The sequence below is a fragment of the Ambystoma mexicanum genome, chromosome 10 (genome assembly GCF_040938575.1).
Source record: "Ambystoma mexicanum isolate Mex_15411 chromosome 10, UKY_AmexF1_1, whole genome shotgun sequence".
NCBI classification, from domain to species: domain Eukaryota; kingdom Metazoa; phylum Chordata; class Amphibia; order Caudata; family Ambystomatidae; genus Ambystoma; species Ambystoma mexicanum.
Window position 1 is genome coordinate 178,697,497 of NC_090932.1, and position 19,126 is coordinate 178,716,622.

A 19,126-nucleotide genomic window follows, 5' to 3' on the forward strand; every position below is an offset into this window, starting at 1 on the left:
CACACTGGACCTTAAAGTGGTGCAGTGGGGGCACTTTTGTATCCCCCTAGCTTTTTACACATAGAAGTTTTGGTTACTTTTATATGTGCCTAAAGACAAGCTGGTGACAGCAGTTATATTTTTACTGTTGCATTATTTTTGGTGTGCACATTGGCATTTACCGCTTATAGCTACGAAACGTGGCTAGTGCCCTAAAATGGTTGTGCCATGAGATTTTCAGTTGCTCTTTGGCCAAATTGGAATTAGGCCTTTGTTTTGCCTTCTACGGTCAGGAAAGTCCTTATATAGTCATGCACGCCCCTGCTAAACTGCTACTTTTGCGGGCAAGTCAGCCTTTATGTGCTTGTGTGGCCCAGGAAGGGTCTGGGACTGTCTAGTCCCACTCCATATCACTGCTGCCAGAATGTCTGCTACTGGGGTGGATGTGAAACCAGTAGTTGCCCCAGGTTGGACAACTACTGGCTCTCTGAATGGTGGAGCCCCTTACCATTGGTGGGCTTCGACTTGCTTCCTGCTCGGATTTTGGATAAGAGGAGGACTACTGCGGTGGATGTGAAACCAGTAGTTGCCCCAGGTTGGACTACTACTGGCTCTCTGAATGGTGGGGCCCCTTACCATTGGTGGGCTTGGACTTGCTTCCTGCTAGGATTTTGGATAAGAGGAGGACTTTCACAGCTATTTTTCAGATGCGCTAGAGCCATGACTCCCTTGAAGAGCAGACCGTTTAAGTCCTGCTTCTTTGCCTGATCTCCGAAGAGCCTGAGTGCTGCTTCACCCCTTGGACTAGTGGGACCAATTAGTCTCTACGACTTCTCAGAACGGTCACTGCTCCACGTTTGTGTGCAGAACTTTGGTTGTTGGCACCTTGTACCACGTCCCAATTCTGCAGCTGCGCCTGAATCTCGTGGCTTCTCATTAAAATCAATTTTCATTCACAGGGGCACTTCGCCCATGCGGTACCAAGATCCGGAGTTCCATTCGCCTCCGGGAATATTACAGCATTAGTTAAAGCGTCAAAAGAGACCTTTCCTTGTGCGTCGGCACAGCGATTGTTTCTTCTGACGAGCACGCCAGCATTAGGTATGCACAGCGTGCTCCCTCCATTTCTGCCTTGCGATACAGCTTGGCACACACATGCATTAGCCTGTGTATGCTTTTACTGACAGTCTTTCTTTTGTCTCACTCCTCTTTGGGACTCAAAGCCTACATGGCAAAATTTGCGGACTGCACGCTTTCGACTAGCTCTCGGTCCATTTCAACTTGAACATTCATATTGCAACACAATGCTGAACTACTTTAGGTAAGATCCATTTTGTCTTATTTTACTCTGCATTTCTCCTCTGTCGCCCAGGGCCAACAAGTTGAGGGTTCTGGTTCGCCCTTTCTGTCCCCCACCCAGAACGGCTCCAGTCCATTTGATTAATTCTGCGTACACACAGAGCTGCATGCCATCCACCAGGAGCACATATCCCCTTGCCCACCATACCACATAGCACTTTGATACCAGTGTGTCTCAAGTAAGGATAATATAAGCAGGTGCTACATACCTTTGACCGACACTTAGAATTATCTATCAATGTCGCAAGCTGCCTGCTTCATGCACTGTTGTTTTCTTTTTTTTTTTTGGTGTGGAATTTTTATTTGTACATACACACTCTTGCTAGTGTGTGTGTACAGTGGTTCTGGTCCAAGCACAAATATAAAACAAAGTGTGGCAATACCTGGAACATGGGTTTTTATGATGGCTGTACCTTGCATGGGTCTGTAGCACCACGTCGCTTTGGGTGTTTCGCTGCCTTTTTTGTTGCAGTTTTTGTTATGGGGAAAGCCCTCAAAACGTGCCTCGCCTGTAAAAAAAGCAATTAAGGCTCTATACACTTGCACATACAGATAGGATAAAGGCTTTTCTGAATTCGCTGTTAGTGTTAATTATTTTTAACCACATTGATTCAACTTGATTTTGTTGATGGGAGAAAATGTGTTTCCCTAGGGTTTTATACCTGGACTGTCTGTTAGAGCTCTGTATAATCTTATACAAAGTAATGGGATTGCTGTTTGACTGATGCACAAATGTCATGACCCTCTCCTGGATTTTGTTGATTGTGTATTTGTTGAGGGGCGATCCACTCAGCCCGTAGAGTAGAGTAAGTGGGCTTCAGATTTACTTCTGTTTATAAACATTGCATAGTGTTCAGCAGTGACATGGTACTGATGGGCCTCACCTTTCTTTTTTATCAAAACAGTTCAATATAAATTAAATCTTCCAATTTTCCTCCCACATTTTTCAACTCAAGCAGAGTATTGTAAGCGCACTATGTTAAATGACATTAAAATATTATCTGGATTGTACTGAGGTATCGGCTTGTGTTCCTTTTTCAGTACTATGCGTTTACTGTAAAGGGGATGCAGTATCGAATCAGGTCATTGACAGATGAATTGATTACGCAACCAAAGGCTTGTAACACTTGAGGGATCATTGAACTCTTGCAGCAGTATATAAAGCAGCCATGGCAGACATTGTAATGAATGTGCTAATACACTTCTAAATACTTTATTAATGTTTGGAAGAATACATTGTCGGGGCTTATTCTGAAATTGATAAAGGTTCCTCAAAGAATATTTGTGTGCGAGCTATGTGTTGGGAGTTAAGCAGTACCTGCACAGAACTTTTATGTTCCTTTCCACGAGTCTTGCTACTCTTTCTATTGCCTGAGGAGACGAGTTGAATCTACAAAGCCCTAACACCGGCGCGGAGCGCGCACTTTGTGCAATCTGTGTTTTGGAAGCTTTTGGAGTTATTGGATTGTTGGTGCTGGTCCCTCTGGTCTGGAAGCTTGATCACTTCAGCAACAAGTGCCAGTGAGTGGCATTGAGACTTGCTTTTGTGGAGCATTTTTCACTTTTCTTAACCAGGGTGACCTAAGTGGAAGTCAGGAGTGTAGTGTTCCATTCCTGCTGCATCCTTGTGATATTCATGTCTGTGACACACCCTAACAGATGGGCGACAGTAGGGTGTTTTACTGCAGAAAGGTCACTATTTCTGTGGTGCAGTGGACGTGGGTGTATGACTTAAGAAGGTCAAAACAAAGAGGTGATTGCTGGAGGGTTTAGAATTAATCTTAACCTCAGGCATTGCTCTGGGCAACCCTCCAGACCATCGTTTTTAGCCTGTCAAGCCATTGCAGAACGGGAAAGACCATATGCTAGGTCACATCCCTTCTGCACGAGACCACACGCATCTCCAGACATGTTTCAGCCTTGTTGGGCCCCATCAGTGAGGATTTGCTTGGGTCTCTAGGCCCAGCAGGCACGGAACCCATGTCTGGGCATACCCGTCCCACTCGTCTGGGCATACCCGTCCCACTCAGGGTGACATAGCAAAAACAAGAGGTGATGTCTGGAAGGTTTCAAATGAATCTTAACCTCTGGCATTGCTCTGGGCAACTCTCCGACCTTAGGGGTGAAATAAAATCATGCCACCCCTCGTGCAAATAATTTCAGATGCTGAAATGTTAGCTGTAATGAACTTTCTGCTTTCTCTTTCCCCACGACCAACAGAGGCTCATGTTATAAAGGAGATCTCTTTTGATTCCATGCACCGTGAAGACGTACACGTGTCAAAGAAAATAGATTTTTTCATTACATCATTTATTTACTGTGGTATCAGCAGCTATTATTCCTAATTCAACTGTAGCCCCAGATGTTACTTTAACACTTGCAAGCTCCTTGGAGCTTATTACAATGGCGACTATTGAATCCACTGGACCCCCGAATATAGTGAATTTGCAGCCTTTTTTTCCAACTACAGATTTGGCCTCCATTGACTTAATCCCTGAGGATACTTCTCCTGATATGAGCTGGATGTTTAATTTGCCCACACAAGAGAGCCAGCATCTTTTGGCGTCAGATTTTTATTCATACTTCCCCCCTGCCCCTTCACCGACTCTCTTAAATCCTCGACAGCTTTCAGCGATTATGAGAGGAATGGAAGATGGTTTGTGTGATGGCCAAGAAGGGCTTTCTTTCCGAAATCAATCAAGTATTGTGTATCTTTTTATTTCATTATGCGAAGATTTGCAGAGAGAAACAAACACTAATTCAGCCCTGCATGAATCATTGCTGTTTAAGTTCGACCATATTGATCTTCATGTTGCAGAAAATTAATTTCTATTCTCCCGGAAGAAAGATCATGCAGGACCTCTTAAGGCAGTTGTGAACATTGATCAACCACCTGACCCCACTAATTTAGTAGGTATGGGCCTCCAAAAACAGGCTGCTAGTATGGCCCATCATTTATTGGGTTATCGTAAGCCTACAGGACCAGCTATCTCTAAGGATTCTGTAATGATTGTTGCTCATGAAATGGTCTCTTTTCCTCCTTGTGGCCCTGTTGAATCCGTACAGCCACCTATGCGGCTCAGTCAGTGGGCAAATACATCTGTGCTCGAAGTGATGTCTTGATGATGATCCAACAGAAGCAACCGCAGTTCTTGCCCTGACTGTAGAGGCCCCTGAGTTTCAGAAACCTCCTACATGAGTAGTGTGCACGTGAAGAAATTTAAAAATTGCAACTATAAACACTCTTTAAAATAAAAGAAGTCGCGCACAACTTCCTGCGTTCTCTTTTTGCCCAGCCTGCAGTGAAGGCAGCACTGGCTAAACCCCTGGCTATAGCTTCCCCCGTAAATGCCTCAAAATCAAGTCTAAGTGGTCCTAGAATGGCTTTAATTTCAGGCATGTTCGATGAGGTTGTGGCAGGTACCAGGGTGTTGAGCTCTGCAGCAGACACTACAAAGCCCTCCTTGGAGACAGGAGAAGGTGACTATTAAGTTCTCTCAGGCTGAGGACCCAGAAAATCCTTCTGCACCCTTGAGGGGGCTCACTCTCACTGATGTAACAACTACTCATGTCCCTGTGATTAATCAGGGTCAATTTTCGGCTGCATTAACCTCTCCTATGGGTTAGCAGGGGGGTTGGGGCTGGCCTCACAATCATTAGCCTCTTAAATGAACTCTCCTAATGTTAATTCAGGGACGCATTTTGCAGGGTCTGGCGCCATCAAAGACTCTCATATTAAAAGCTTACAGCAAGGTGGTTTGTATGATCGGTACCCAATGGGTCTGAGTGGCTCTAGTTTTGCCATTCTTCAGAACCAGCCCCTGCAATTTGGAGATTGTGCTTCAGCCAAACATTTCATACTCCGGATTGAGAGTGTGATTCCGGATACTGGCCTTACGGTTTTGACCTGTACGAATATATTCGCTATTGAGAGGACAAATGCAGTACAAGCCTCTTTCTCTTGTGGTGGTGCAGCAGTGGAAGAGCAAGTCCTGTCATTCAAGCGAAGGATTATGGCCTCAAAGAAAAGTCGTGATTGGTCTTGGTTGCTGGGTACTCCTCTAAACTAGACTATTTCACAGTCCCACTTGAGCGTTGGTCCTCCTAGTCTTTCGTGTATTTGTCATCTCATTGAACATGCATGGTCATAATCACCTGTTTTAGAACGTTGAATTGTGTCAAAGCCTTAGGAGTTATACTATTATTACTCTTCAAGAGTCTTGGCTTAGGTCCTCCCCATCCCTCAACGGGTATGTTGTGTCTTTCCAAGAAGCCTGTGTGGGGGAATTTGGACACCCTTATGGTGGTCTTCAGATGCTTGTGGGATAAACGTCCGAGGTCAGGGTGCTGGCCAATCTTGCCATCAGTTTTGGAATTATGGCCACACCTTATTATTCAGTGGAGAGGGGGACCTACCTCTCGTGGTAATGTGTATTGGCACCAAGTTATGTGTTCCATGGCTGATGTATTGGATATGTAGCATCATTTATTGCTGAGTAGCTTAATGAATCCCCTATGGGGGCATGTTTTACTAGTAGGAGATTTGAACGCTGAATGTCTTCAAAGTCACACATTGTCTGAAATGTAGGACGGGACAAGTCTGCAAGGTGCTAAAGTGATACATGGGAAAAGGTGGCTCGATGGTTTGACAGGATTGGGCCTGTCACATTTGAATGGGACCACACACAGTGACATTCCTCCTCAGCCCATATGGACCAATGGGTCCTCTAATTCAATTATTGACTGTTTGCGTAAAGTTGCTTTTTAGAGAAATGTCCCTGGTTTGAAATATTGCATACATACCTGAGTGACCACTCTATGCTAACGGCTCATTTTGATACTCTTATATCGGGAGGTCGGGTGGATCACCACATTAATGGTTTAACTGTCATTCTCCTAAATAGTTGGGGTAGACAGGTCTCGTGGTCACCGGCGTATGCTCGGCGAGTAAATTAAACCTTTAGAAAATGTATTGCCTCAACTTCTTGGAAATGGCAGCTTCAAACAATTACGGTCGAAAATTTTGAATGTTTTGTGCATGATGTAATCAAAGTTAACCTACCTCGGAAAAAACATATTAGACCAGGTCGTGGGAAACATTTTCACAGCTACAGTATTGAATTTGTTCTTAGGAAAAGAGACCTGAGACGGCTGACTAGGAAGATCCAGAGTAACAAACTCCCTACAATTTTCGAGATAAGAGCTCAGATAAGGAGACTGTCAAACCTATAAAAACCATCTTGTGCACAGAGTTATCCGTATCCGTTAGATGCTGAGGTTATGCTGACAGCTCTCACTAATAATAAATGCTCATGCTTTCTGGAGACTCATTTATGATACTGATGCTCCTCAGTCTGGTAGGTTGGTGAACGCTGTCTCAGAGGATAACTGGGTACGTAATTTCAAATCCCTTTATACACTGCCAGACAGGTCTTCTTCCAACATTAAGGTGGTTCCCTCTTCTTGTAACGACACGTACAACATTGATGTCAATTTTTAGGTTGTCTTGGAAATAATCAAAGCGATTAGTTCTTCTCGTGCTCCAGGTCCGAACAGGTTGTCGAATTACCTTTTTAAATTGGATCTGATGCCCTGGGCGGGAATATTGACAGTTCAGTTCACTCATGTAATACGTCTGGAGCAATTTCCTCCTTCCTGGTTGCGGGCACATGTTGTTCCCAGTACGAACGGGGTTCTAGATCAGATCCATGCAACTACAGCCCCATTGCGATTCTGGATGCTGACTGCAAAGTTTTTGTCCGCAACCTGCTTCAGCATCTTGAATCCGAGGCCTGTGGATCAGGGAGAATCTCGAAGTGGCAGATAGGCTTCAGAAATAACTGGGGGACATCACTCAATAGCTTAATGGTGAACTGAATACAACATCTTGTTTAGGGGGAAGGGTAGTAATCCCGTTTGTTACCTCAGTTGCCCTCACAACGGCTTTTGATGCTGTTGACAGAGATCTCCTGTGGTATAACTTACAAAGATGGGGTATTCCTTGAGGCTTATAGTAGGCCTTTACGATCACTCCACTATACAAGTTTGCTTAAATCAACATGGATCGCTGTCTCGCCATATTCCCCCCTGGACCAATTTCCTCCAGGATGGGGTTAGTTAGTCAAGGCTGCGTTTTGGCCCCCCCCACCTATTTAACTTTTATATGGCGGATATCAGAGAATGCCTACAACCTAAAGCCTTTGTAACTCCAAGACTCCACAAGTTAAGACCTTTAGGGCTAGCCTGTGCAGACACATTTTTGATAGTACATCCGTAGGTCTGTAGCTTTTGCTTGAAGGATTTTCTAATTTTGTGGTTGCTCATTCCATGTCGGTTAACCCCACCAAGACTAAGGTGATGCAGTTTTCCTATTTTAAGAAAAAAGTATCTTTTAGCTGGCGGAGCAAGTGGAGACAATTGACTCCCTTTTTATTTGGGCTTCTTAATTACTTGAAAGAACAACAAAACCGCTCTTAGGTGTTGGTTTCATACACATGCAATTGCATTATCTAATCAGTTGTGTTGAGTTGATTCTAGATACAGCAAGTTTTCTCTTTTGTCTTCTATTTGTTATTCTGAAGGCAAAATTGTGCCAAAGATTCTATAGGGAATCAAAATGTATGATCTCTGAATAATGACTGACTTTCTTTCTTTTAGGCCCTAATTTGGAAGAGAGTTTTAAGTCTCACTTGCTCAATTCCACACCCAGCAGTATGTTATGAGCTAAGTCTACCCTCCCTAAAAGCTAGGGCTTATTGGAGATACCTGTCATTACATAGAAAGATTCTTGTACCAACTGAAAGATCATTGTTTGAGGATCTTGCTGAAATCTTTCAGGAAAAGGGCTCAACCGTATTGCAAGAACTTGAGGGGTTATCTATTGCCTTAATTGCTGAGTATATGGATGATCTATTTGGGAACCTGTGTAAGATAAAAGGAGCCCTAAACGATCTGGATTGTGCCCATACCACGCATGATTTTCATCAGTATGTCTCAACGGGTCAACTGAGAGGAGGGAGGGAGCGGTCATAAAAGGCGGGGCACATTGGCACCTTTTTTGTCGATTGATCCATATAAGAGTACTCGCAAGCTATTTTTGAGGTTTCGTTGGAAGCTAATCCATACAAAACAACATTTGTTACACCATGGAGAGGAAAATTAAGAGAAGGCCTTTTGTAGGTTCTGTCAAGGCACCGAGCAACCTGAAACAATAAAACATGTTACTCCGTTGTACTGCTGTGCATGGACTGAGATTGAATACTTTTAGAAAGTGTGGTCATACATTTGATAACCGAGTCGATGAGTCTATGTGGAATTATTGCCTGTCTGGTTCCACTTCTGCAGTGGTTGTCACAGTAGTGACTTTTTTAAAGCTTTGAATATTGACATTGATAGTCATGTTTAACTTTGTTCATCATTTTTATTCTTTTTATTAAAAGTTGAAGATTTGTGTTTTTCATCTTTTATTTGTTAATTTACATTTTTCTTATTTTAATCCTGTCAATTGTGATGTTAAAGGTACATTTATTTAACCAATAAAACATTAAAAAAAAACTAGAATATATCAGGTAAACCTTTCCTTTTGGTAACTAACCTCTATCCTTTTTTTCTGGGTGTAGTGTACAATAATCTATTTTACAACTTCTAAATCTTTGGAGTCCCTCTTGCTAATGAATGTAATGTTATCTGTCACGTTCTGTAGAGGATATGCATCCTAGATTCATAAGAGATCCACCCCATGGCACACTTAAATACCTTGCTTTGCGTTTCTGGTCACTAAAATTAAGTGAGAGCAGCTTTGGAGCTGAGCCGCCTGTGTGCCCATCATAATTGTTCTAGTTTTTCTCAAACGTTTAGGTCGATACTTAATAAAAGTTGTTACCTAATGAAACCTGATGGCATTTAGGGTATTCTCAGCTTGTTGCCTTACTGGCAAACTATTGATGCAGCAAGGCGGTTTACTTGTTGGGATTTCATTTTCTATGGTTTTGATAATCTATGGTTTCTCTTTCTCTCTCTCTTTCCTCTCTCTCTCTTTCTCTCTCTCTCTCTCTCTCTCTCTCTCTCTCTCTCTCTCTCTCTCTCTCTCTCTCTCTCTCTCTCTCTCTCTCTCTCTCTCTCTCTCTCACTCTCTCACTCTCTCCTGCTTTCCAACTCCACTTCCTTGTACATTTTTTCTCTCCAACTCTATTTCTTTTGTTATCCCTACACTTGTATCTGTTGGTAATGCATCTATGGCTGGCCTTACATGCTACTCTTACATCTGCTTTGCGTTATATATTTGTCTGACAGTGATATTTTTCTTTTCTAGGTTGCCCAAGTTGTATCTTTGCGAGTTTTGTCTGAAGTATATGAAGAGTCGAACCATCCTACAGCAGCATATGAAGAAATGTGGCTGGTTCCATCCTCCAGCCAATGAAATTTACAGGAAGGATAACGGCTCAGTTTTTGAGGTATGTACTGCTACAAGACTTGCACAATAAACATTTTTTAAAAAACGACTTCATTCAAGTTTTCACAAGTTTTTTGAGGAAACCCCAAAGAGAAAATAAAACCAAGAAGGTGGGGGGGGGAACAAACGTCATCAAAATATTAGTTATGATTCCTTACCCCCCTTCCTCCCTCCCCATTCCCACCCTAACCCCAATACAAAAAAGAACTACAAACCAGTCTCACTCTCTGCAGGATTATATGATCCTTGTGTCTTTCTGGCCATTATCTGGGTGAGCGGCAACTGATATCAATAGTGCGAGTTCAGTATAGTCTCCTGGAATAGTTCAGGGGGGGTTTATCATCTGGTGAGGTGAACAGATCATGCACCAGTGTGTTCCATGCTTTGATATCTACAGAGCGCTCTCTCCTGCCCGTTCTTAATGCTTCGTACCACACTGCTGCCTCTGCCTTGGACCATCTTTTCAAGACTTTCCACCATGCCTCTAATCTCAGCCCTTCTTCAGATTTCCAGTTCAACGCAATCCTCATTTTGGCTAGTATCCATGCTAGGTCAGTCATTGTCCTCATTGCTCTATCCTTCCCTGGGTATTTGTATAGCCCTAGTAGGCATGCTTCCGCTGACCATTCCTGGCATTTTATTCCTTTGTCTCTCAGCTGCTAGTCTACTCCCTGCCAGAATTTCTGAATTGTTGGACAGGAACAGACATATGCCCTACATCTCTGTTTAGTTCTCCACATCTTGGGCATTCCATTGTCCCTGCTCCTGGGAATTGTGAAATTTTCTGGGGTGTCCTGTGTGCCCTATGGAGTATGTAAAATTGTATCTGTTTTAGCCTATAGTTTCTTGAAAACGTTTTTGGGTTTGGCATTGCTTTTGCCCAATCCCCTTCTGTTATTTCCCTGCCTATCTCGGCTTCCCAGGGGGATTTCCCCTCTGTGTAGTTTTTTGGGGATCGTCTCCAGGAGTGCTTGATATATCCTGGAAACCATGTGTCCCCCTTCGGTCACATTGTACAGTAGTTCTAATATCAGGGTTTCAGTGTCTGGGTCAGGGGGGATTGCCCATCTGCTCTTAAGATTCCTTATCAGTCTGGTATATATATTATGTATTGGACTTTGTGTACTTCATGTGTTTCTTCTAGTTCCTGGAATGGTAGTGGTTTCCCTAATTGGCATAGGTCTCCTACCATGACTATCCCTTTTTCCTCCCATTGTTTCCTGCTGTGCATAAAATGTTCTCTACTAGATCCATGCAGGTCTGCTAATGGGATCTGGGGAGAGTAAGGCTCTACCTCTTTCAGCATTTTTTTAGTTCTCAACCGTCTCTGCCTAGTTGCAAAATGGGGGGGGGGTCTTTGAATCTAGCCTTTCCGAGCAATGTCACTTCTTTTAGGAGGTAGGGGGCTATTGTGGTACTCATCAGAGTGTGGTCGATTGTTTCTCTATCTGCCAGCCAGCCAGCCTTACTGCTGGGGCTGTCCAGCTAGGTAACAGAGCTTGAAATCAGAAGGCATACGCCGCCTTCTGTGTAGTCTCTGGTCAGTACTTCCATTGCAACTCTTCTCCGGTTCTTCTCCCCCATATGAAACTACTCAGCAACAAATTGAGCTCTTTGAAGACTTTTTTGGAGTTAGGTACGGTATATTTATGAAGTGGTACAATAGGCAGGGGAGGGCTATCGTTTTCACCAAGGAGATTCTGCCCATTACATAGAGGGGTAGTTTATCCCAGAATTTGATGGATGTTTCCAACCCTCTGCTTGCCTTAATTCTATTTTCTTTTGGGTCTCTCTTGTTTTGTGACATATATTTATGCCCAAATAGCGAAAGGTGTGAGGTTTCTATTGGGGTCCTATGCAGGGGAGCTGATCTTCCTCCACTCCTATCCACCCCGCTAGAGGTAAGAGGCAGGATTTTGATTTACTAATCACAATCCCTGACACCATTGCCAGGTTGCACCCATCTTGGTGTAGGAGAATTGTATCTCATTTTATTACTCCTATGTGGGTCTCTATAGATGTTCTCATAGCCTCTAGTGCCTATACGATCTTGTTCGCATTGGTTGTGTTCTGCGTACCCTACTCGCTGCTTCCTGGATGTTCTTCTGCTTGTCCCGAGTCTAGTTTCGAGTCAATCAGTGTTTGTTTTGGCTGGACAGCCATTTTCCTTCCTTTCCCCTCCGGCGTCTGGGCGGATTCTCGTCTTAAGATTTTCCAGGCAGCGCGAGTACTTGTTTGGGCTGTTAATCCCTTACGGGGGAGATTCAAAGGTGTGTGGCAGTTCCCTGCTGATAGATATTGTGGTTATTATGCGAGTCCTTGCTTGTTAATGCACTCGTTAGCTTGATAATAGCGTTCTTCCCAACTCTGTTGGTGGAAGTGGCTCCTGGGTTCCTATTCTAGTTGCCCTTTTGCTTGGCTTGGAGGTGGGCTCTGCTTTCTGTGCCAGCGGTATGGTGAGGTGTCTGATGGCTGTTATGGATCTGCCAGTGACTACTGACACTTGGAAGCCTTTTGTGGTTAGCTTGGGGCAGTGGGGGAGGTATCCCTGCTGCTGTGGCCGTGTATTGCCTTGTGGGCCAGTAGGCTGGATGGCTGTCATAGATTGGTTGTTTATAGGACTGCCTCCTTTAACGTTGAATATTCCTTGCTCAGTGAGCTGTCTGCAATTGATAACAAGATGCCGGTGGCAGACCTGCCTCTAACAGTTGGGCAGCCTATCCTGCCCAGTGTGCCCACCTCAGTTGTTACTGAGGTGACAATGTGGGAAGCGTCTCTGCCATAATCCGTTGGTCTCCTTTTGTATTCACTGCCCCGCGGGAGTCCCTCGCGCTTTGCCAGGTTCTCATTGTCAGCTCGTGCTGTCTGCGGGACCGGAGCAGGAGCCTCTCTCCCCTCCGGCTTGCTCTTTCTTCTACGGTCCTCGCCTCCCTAGACGTGTCCACTCCTGTCAGCAAGGGTAAGCGTCCTAACGATTGGACCGCCAGGATACATGCGCGTGGGCTGGGCTCTTCTGCAGATGCCGGCTGGCTGGGAGTTCACCCCCTGGGGGAGACGTGTGCCGCGCCTCCTCCCTCTCACTATTCCGCTCACTCGAGCTGGTCCCCCTTCTGCGCAGTGGTGGCTCAGACTATACAACAGCGGCTAATGATCTGTCTTACCGTTATCTTGGCCATGCGGCACCGCCATTAATGCGGTTTCTCTCGGGTTCCTGCAGGCTTCGTCCGACAACAGACTAGGCTCCTTATATATATCTTGTTGATAACTGCTTTCTTTTAACAACTGCAACACAAACATCTAAAGATTTTAAATGATCCCAGACATTGCACTGTTCTATATCCTCCTCAGATATCAGTGCACAAACATAAACATTCTACAATAATCCTTGGTTGGTAATGTTAGAGTAGCAAATGGATTTAACAGCTTTACTTCATAAACCAGTCCATAGCATGAAATCACATGCTTTTTACAGGACTCCCATTCGTGAGTCGCACTCTGCCTCTTCATCAGAGCCTGCACCTCCAATATCAACACTATTCTTTTATAATGGCAACATTTCTCACTCCATCTGCTTCCCTCATGCTTTCTACTTGTGGTAGTCTAAAGCAGTTTCTATTCCACCGTTCCAAGGATAGCATCTGTTGAAGCCTATCATTCTTAAGCATTCTGCCTCTCTTATTCGCATGCTTTTAATTATTACCTGTGCTTAGACTGGAAATCCATCAACCAATACTTAACAAAATAACTTTACACGGTTTATGTCTATATTAACAATAAAGGTAGTAAGCTTTATTTGAAGGGATTGGTTCCTCCGACGTATTCCACATCTATGACCGTTAATCACCAGAGCTGTGCTGCTTCAGAAAATGTTCTGCAACCCACGTCGATACGCTGTCCTCGAGGGCCTCTGTCGAGCCAACGTCACAAGATGTTATAAGTAGGACGCACGACGCCCGTAGTCTCCGTTCTGTTTTTTCCACGAACGTGTGCGCTTCGAAGATCTTGGCGCGCCTCGGTTCTTCTGATTCTATGGGTTCTTCGTACTTGGTTTGTGAAATTATCATGTCTTCTTCTCCTTCTACCCTGCGGTCGGGATTCAAGAAGTATCGGGACTGAGGTTCCAAGATGTCAATTACGGAACCGCACGACGTCTGTCTCTGGACCACGCCACCGATGACTGTGACGAATGCCAGTCTTTGACGTCAAAGGCCTTGCGGGAGCGAAAGAAGAAGCTGGCGGTAGGTAGGGTTTCCAATCCCCGAAAGTCGAAATCCGCTGTGCTTTCGACCGACGATTCGAGGGGTGACTCTCCGCATAGTCGGCGTAAGTCCAGGGGGTCTCGGTCCCGGAGTGGTTCCCCCCATTCCTCTGCCTCTTCAAGGCACTCACGGAAGTGCTGTCACTGGTCGCCTTCCCCGTCCGAGGACTCCGCCAGACGGCGGATAGCTTGTCCTACCAAGCATTCCTCTCCTGCGGAATGGGACGCTTTTCATAAGGAGATTTTCGAGTCGCAGGGCTCAGTTTCAACCGCGCCTTCGAGAGAAGCCAGCAAGGAACGCGCTAGGGCCACCGTTCGCATGCACCTTCGGGCTCCAGGTCCCGGTCCTCGACGCCCTTAAGACCATCGAGCCTGTGAGGTCTTCTAAGAAGACGTCGACGCCATCGGCGCCATGTCCGTCGAGGGACTCTCGAGGCTCTGCCTCTGAGGAAGTCCTCAACGCCATTGGCGCCAAGGCAGTCGAAGGACACGCTCGGGGCACCGCCCTCGAGGTCTGTGTCGAAGCCATCGGCGCCACGCTCGACGTCGACACCGATTTTGTCGGTGCCCTCGACGCCTTTTCTGGAGGCTTTACCAGAGGTACCCCGTGCATCGGTGGAAACTCCGAGGAAGGCTCTGAAGAAGTCGGTAAGGCCTGTATTTGAGCCTTTTTCTGTGCCCTCATCCAGGGATTTATTCCAGCCTCCGGATAACATCTCTGAGGTGGATGAAGGGTCTGAGGAAGGTTTGGTTCCCGATGACCTGTCATCTGGTCATAGCCAGTTGGAAGACCTGCGTCAGTCTTTGCACGACACCAGAGGTCTTGATACCTCTCCGGAGGTTGAGTTTGGCAGGCCTGAGCCTGGTACGCATGCTGAATCTTCCTACAGGCAACTCATGTCGAGGGTGACTGAGTACTTGGGGTGGTCTCCGCCACCAGTGGATTTTCTGCAGGATGACCTGACAGATATCCTTGACCAAGGTCCACCCACTGACCCGGTGCTGCCCTTTATGGCTTTACAGAGAAGGGTGGCGGCGGCTTGGAATGCTCCGGAGAGTCTCCCGGCTTTACGCAAGTCGTTGCCGAAAAAATACTGTCCAGCCAGTAGCAACCCCTGCTACTTGACTACGCACCCTACTCCGGAGAGTTTGATGGTGCAGCCTGCTACGGCCCCAGCAAAGTAGGCGTCGTACCCAACCATCCCTCCTGACAGGGACGACAAACATTTTGATGGCTGGGCGAAGAAAGTGTTTTCTTCAGGGGGTATGGCTTTACAGGCATCCAACTCTGTCTGTGCCTTAGCACGTTGCAATCACACTCTGTGGAATTGTGTCTTTGGCGGCTGAACATATTCCCGAAGGGGAGGAACGGGGTGGTTTTCTTGCCCTTGTTCAGGATGGCAAGTTTGCCATGTGTGAATCCGTTCAGTTGGGTCTGGACATGGCAGACTGTGTCAGCCGGTCCATGGCGGCGAGCACCGTGATCCGCAGATTTGCGTGGTTGCGGAAATCGGGCTTTGCTTGTGACGCACAAGCCCGGCTTCACAACATGCCGTTTGATGGTGTCCATCTTTTTGGCAGCAAGGCTGACGAGAGCCTTGAGAGTTTGCAGACCTCCAAAGCTGCAGCGAATTCGTTGAGTGCTGCAGTTCGCCAACCTCCGCCTTTTCGTCCTAGGGGACAGCAATGGAGGGGAGGTTCCTTTCGATACTACTCTTCCTTTGGTAGATCGAGGGTAGCTGCAAGTCAAAGGGGCCACCAGAGGTGGAAAACAGGGTACTCGAGGTGCCAAGTCCGCTCGGGCAGTTGCCTCTTTGCCCTCAGGCACTGCCGCAGCTGCTTCATCTCAGTCATGAGGCCATGTCCCATGGTATGCCGGTTGGGGGAAGGCTGGAGCAGCATCTTGTAGAATGGCGTGCCATTACTTCAGATGTGTGGGTTCTGGAGATCATAGCCCGCGGCTACTGTCTTCCTTTCCGGCAGAGGCCTCACGACAATCCACCAAGGAATCTGTCTTTGAAAAGTCCGTATCTGCTCCTTGCACAGGAAATCAAATCCCTGCTGGAGAAAGGCGCCATAGAACTGGTGCCTGTAGCGGAGAGGAACAAGGGATGGTATTCCCCATATTTTTTTATCCCAAAAAAAGACAGGGGATTGAGACCCATCATGGACTTGCGTGGTTTGAACAAGCTCCTCAGGAAGGAAAAGTTCAAGATGGTTACTCTCTCTCAAGTCCTCCAGGCCCTTCAACTTCAGGACTGGTTGGTGTCTCTAGACCTCAAGGACACTTACTTTCATGTGCCGATTCATCCCCAGCACAAGAAGTACCTGAGGTTTGCGGTTGGCGACTCGCATTTTCAGTTTAGGGTCCTGCCGTTCGGATTGACCTCCGTCCCACGGTTCTTCACCAAGCTCATAGTGGTCTTGGCAGCGTATCTTACAAAAAGCCCATATACCATGTGAACATCCCAACATCCCTTCTCCACCAAATATTAATGAATGAATTACCTTAGCCTTATCAAATTCGCAAGCAGGTTTCAGGGAAAAATGTCCATACTTTTTGTTAATAGCAGCTCCCTGTGCAGACAAGAATTTGCATTTTTGATGTATTTTCAGGGTCATTGGATCATCATTTATGTTTGAATTTACTAAAACACCCAAATAGGGTACCTCTGATGTCACTTTTATTCAAGTTTTTCCAATAGTCCACTTAAATTGTTGTCCTGTATTTTTTTTTTAGCTCCCACTAGACTCTGCAAGACCAAAATCACTGTTTTTGCTGGGTTAATAGGCAGGCCGTTCTTATCTGTATACTCCTTTTAAGGCCTGCAACTTTCTATGTAGACCTATTGGAGTAGCATCTACTAATACAATATCATCTGCATAGATCATGTGGCTTAATCTGTTACCATTGATCTTAGGTGCAAATGCACGTACTTCATCTAATGCTCTTCCCACATCCACAATGAACAGGCTAAATAGGATGGCTCTTAGGGGGGCGCCCTTGCTTCACTTGACTTGATGTTATTGCTGATGATAGTGCTCCTGTTGCATCTAGCCTCACAGTTATTTCAGTAGTTGAGTAAAGCTATTTAATGGCAGCAAGTAGGCTTGGAGGGCATTTTAGTTGTTTCATCTTAGTCCACAAAAGTTTGTGGTCGATACTGTCAAAGGCTTTTGCTAAATCAAGAAGGCCAAATAGATTTTAGTCCTTTTACTAATGGCCTCCATTTTTGCAAGTTAATCAGAAATAAATTTAACCTGCAGCCAATTCCTTTGACGAATCCTGTTTTGCGCTTATCTAATGCCCCGATCTGCCTTATCCACCTCGCCAATCTCTTGAGTAATTGCGCAGCAAAGATCTTGCGCACGACATCTAATAAGTCTATAGGCCTATAGTTAGTCGGATCTGAACGTATGCCTTTTTTAAAAATGGGCACCATTATGGCTTTTTTCCAAGATGCAGGCAGCCTTTTTTCAATCGCTGTGTTATTGAATAATTCAGTGCAAAATTCTGCCCATTCTTCTGGGTACTGTTTCAGAATTTAATTTGTCAGGCTGTCTGTTCCTGGAGCCCTTGAGAAACTGAGCTTCAGGATGTTTTCTATAATTTCTGATTTTGTGGAACAGGATGTTTTCTATAATTTCTGATTTTGTGGAACAGATATCCCAAGGACCCACTCTATCAACCTGAATACATTCAACCCTCATTCTTTTCTTAAATACTGATGAATAGTGCTCTTCCCATTGAGCTTCCAACACCATATTAGTTTGAATTGCACGTTGGCTGGCATCCATGTTAATTATGTCCCAAAAGGACCACGTGTTCTTCTGTTTCAGTATCTCGAGCATCTTTTGTGAGTCATTCTGTAACATGATTATTTTGTGGGAGCGAAACTAGCATTTATAAATGTTTTTAGCTCGGTTACACTCCGCTTTGTAGTTACACTGAGGGCCATTCTTCAATCTCCGAATCATTTTTCTTAGTTCTCTTTTTTTAATAGCAACTTCATTATCATAAATGTGTTTGTTCTTGAAGCAGCTATCTTGTTTTTCTCTTTTTATTTCTACATATGCCTGTAACAGTGCTGATTTTGTTAGAGCTAAGATTCAGTCTCTATTCATTCTCACACGGTTTCTCCCAGATGTTATATTTATTACATTGTTCTATTTACTGCATTCTATCCAGTCTTGCTGTTCTTGATTGTTACTAAATTATGATCAATATAAGGCATTATTATAACTTCTAGATATTGTATTTTAATTTTTAGATTTGCAGAAACATAAAAACAGTCAAGAATTGATTTAGATTGTCAAGTTGCCATGTGGGTGTAGGGGGGATATCACCTCTAACATTTCCATTCATAACCATCTTACTACGATATTGCATTTCGTCCTTCCAGGCTTGTTTAATTTGCTCTTGATGTTTAAGCACCTTTACATTACACTTGTTTGTGCCATCTACTAACGAAATGTATTCCATGTTGAGATCGCCACCTATTATTTTTGGTTGCATTTCATCGATCAGAATAGAAACAACTATTTTCACAATTAGGTCCATGAACTCCCACTCATTAGATGAATCATGCTGCCAGTAGACGTTAATAATGTGCCGGTTTTGGTTTACTTTCTTGGTTTTTTCCTTGTCTTTCAACGATCACTTATATATAAGATAAGTGGTTGATTGCCTTTGTTATCCGTAGATCTTGTTGTCGTTTAACCATGGTCAGCAAGCCAGGCATTGGGCGACCCTTTGATTTTTTGATGGCTGGATTCACTGCGATTATGATATGATGGCCAACGAGTCTAGCGCACCTGGCTTATTGTTATATAGATAGCTAAAGCCTCTTGTGCTCCATGAACCCATCTGCAGTACTTTTACTTTCTTATCTGATTGGCATTAACTGTCATTTTCATTGTTTAGGCTGCCTGCAAGCCAACTACAATTTTGAGGCGTGTTTTTCCTTCTCATCCTCTTTATTTGTGCTTAACATTTCAGGATTACGTACCTGGCATGACAATGTGATTTTAATTGGTTTTTTTCACCTCAGTACAAATTTTGTTCAGTTTACAGGTTT

General features: G+C 44.8%; 1 protein-coding gene across 1 annotated transcript in view; it reads left to right on the forward strand.

Annotated features, from left to right (window-relative positions):
- Positions 1–19,126, forward strand: part of KAT6A (lysine acetyltransferase 6A) — a 1,549,616-nt gene that overhangs the window by 1,046,472 nt on the left and 484,018 nt on the right. The window contains exon 10 of the mRNA XM_069617664.1: positions 9,650–9,791. Coding sequence (XP_069473765.1) covers positions 9,650–9,791 — 142 coding nt within the window. The remainder of the gene's footprint in view (positions 1–9,649; positions 9,792–19,126) is intronic.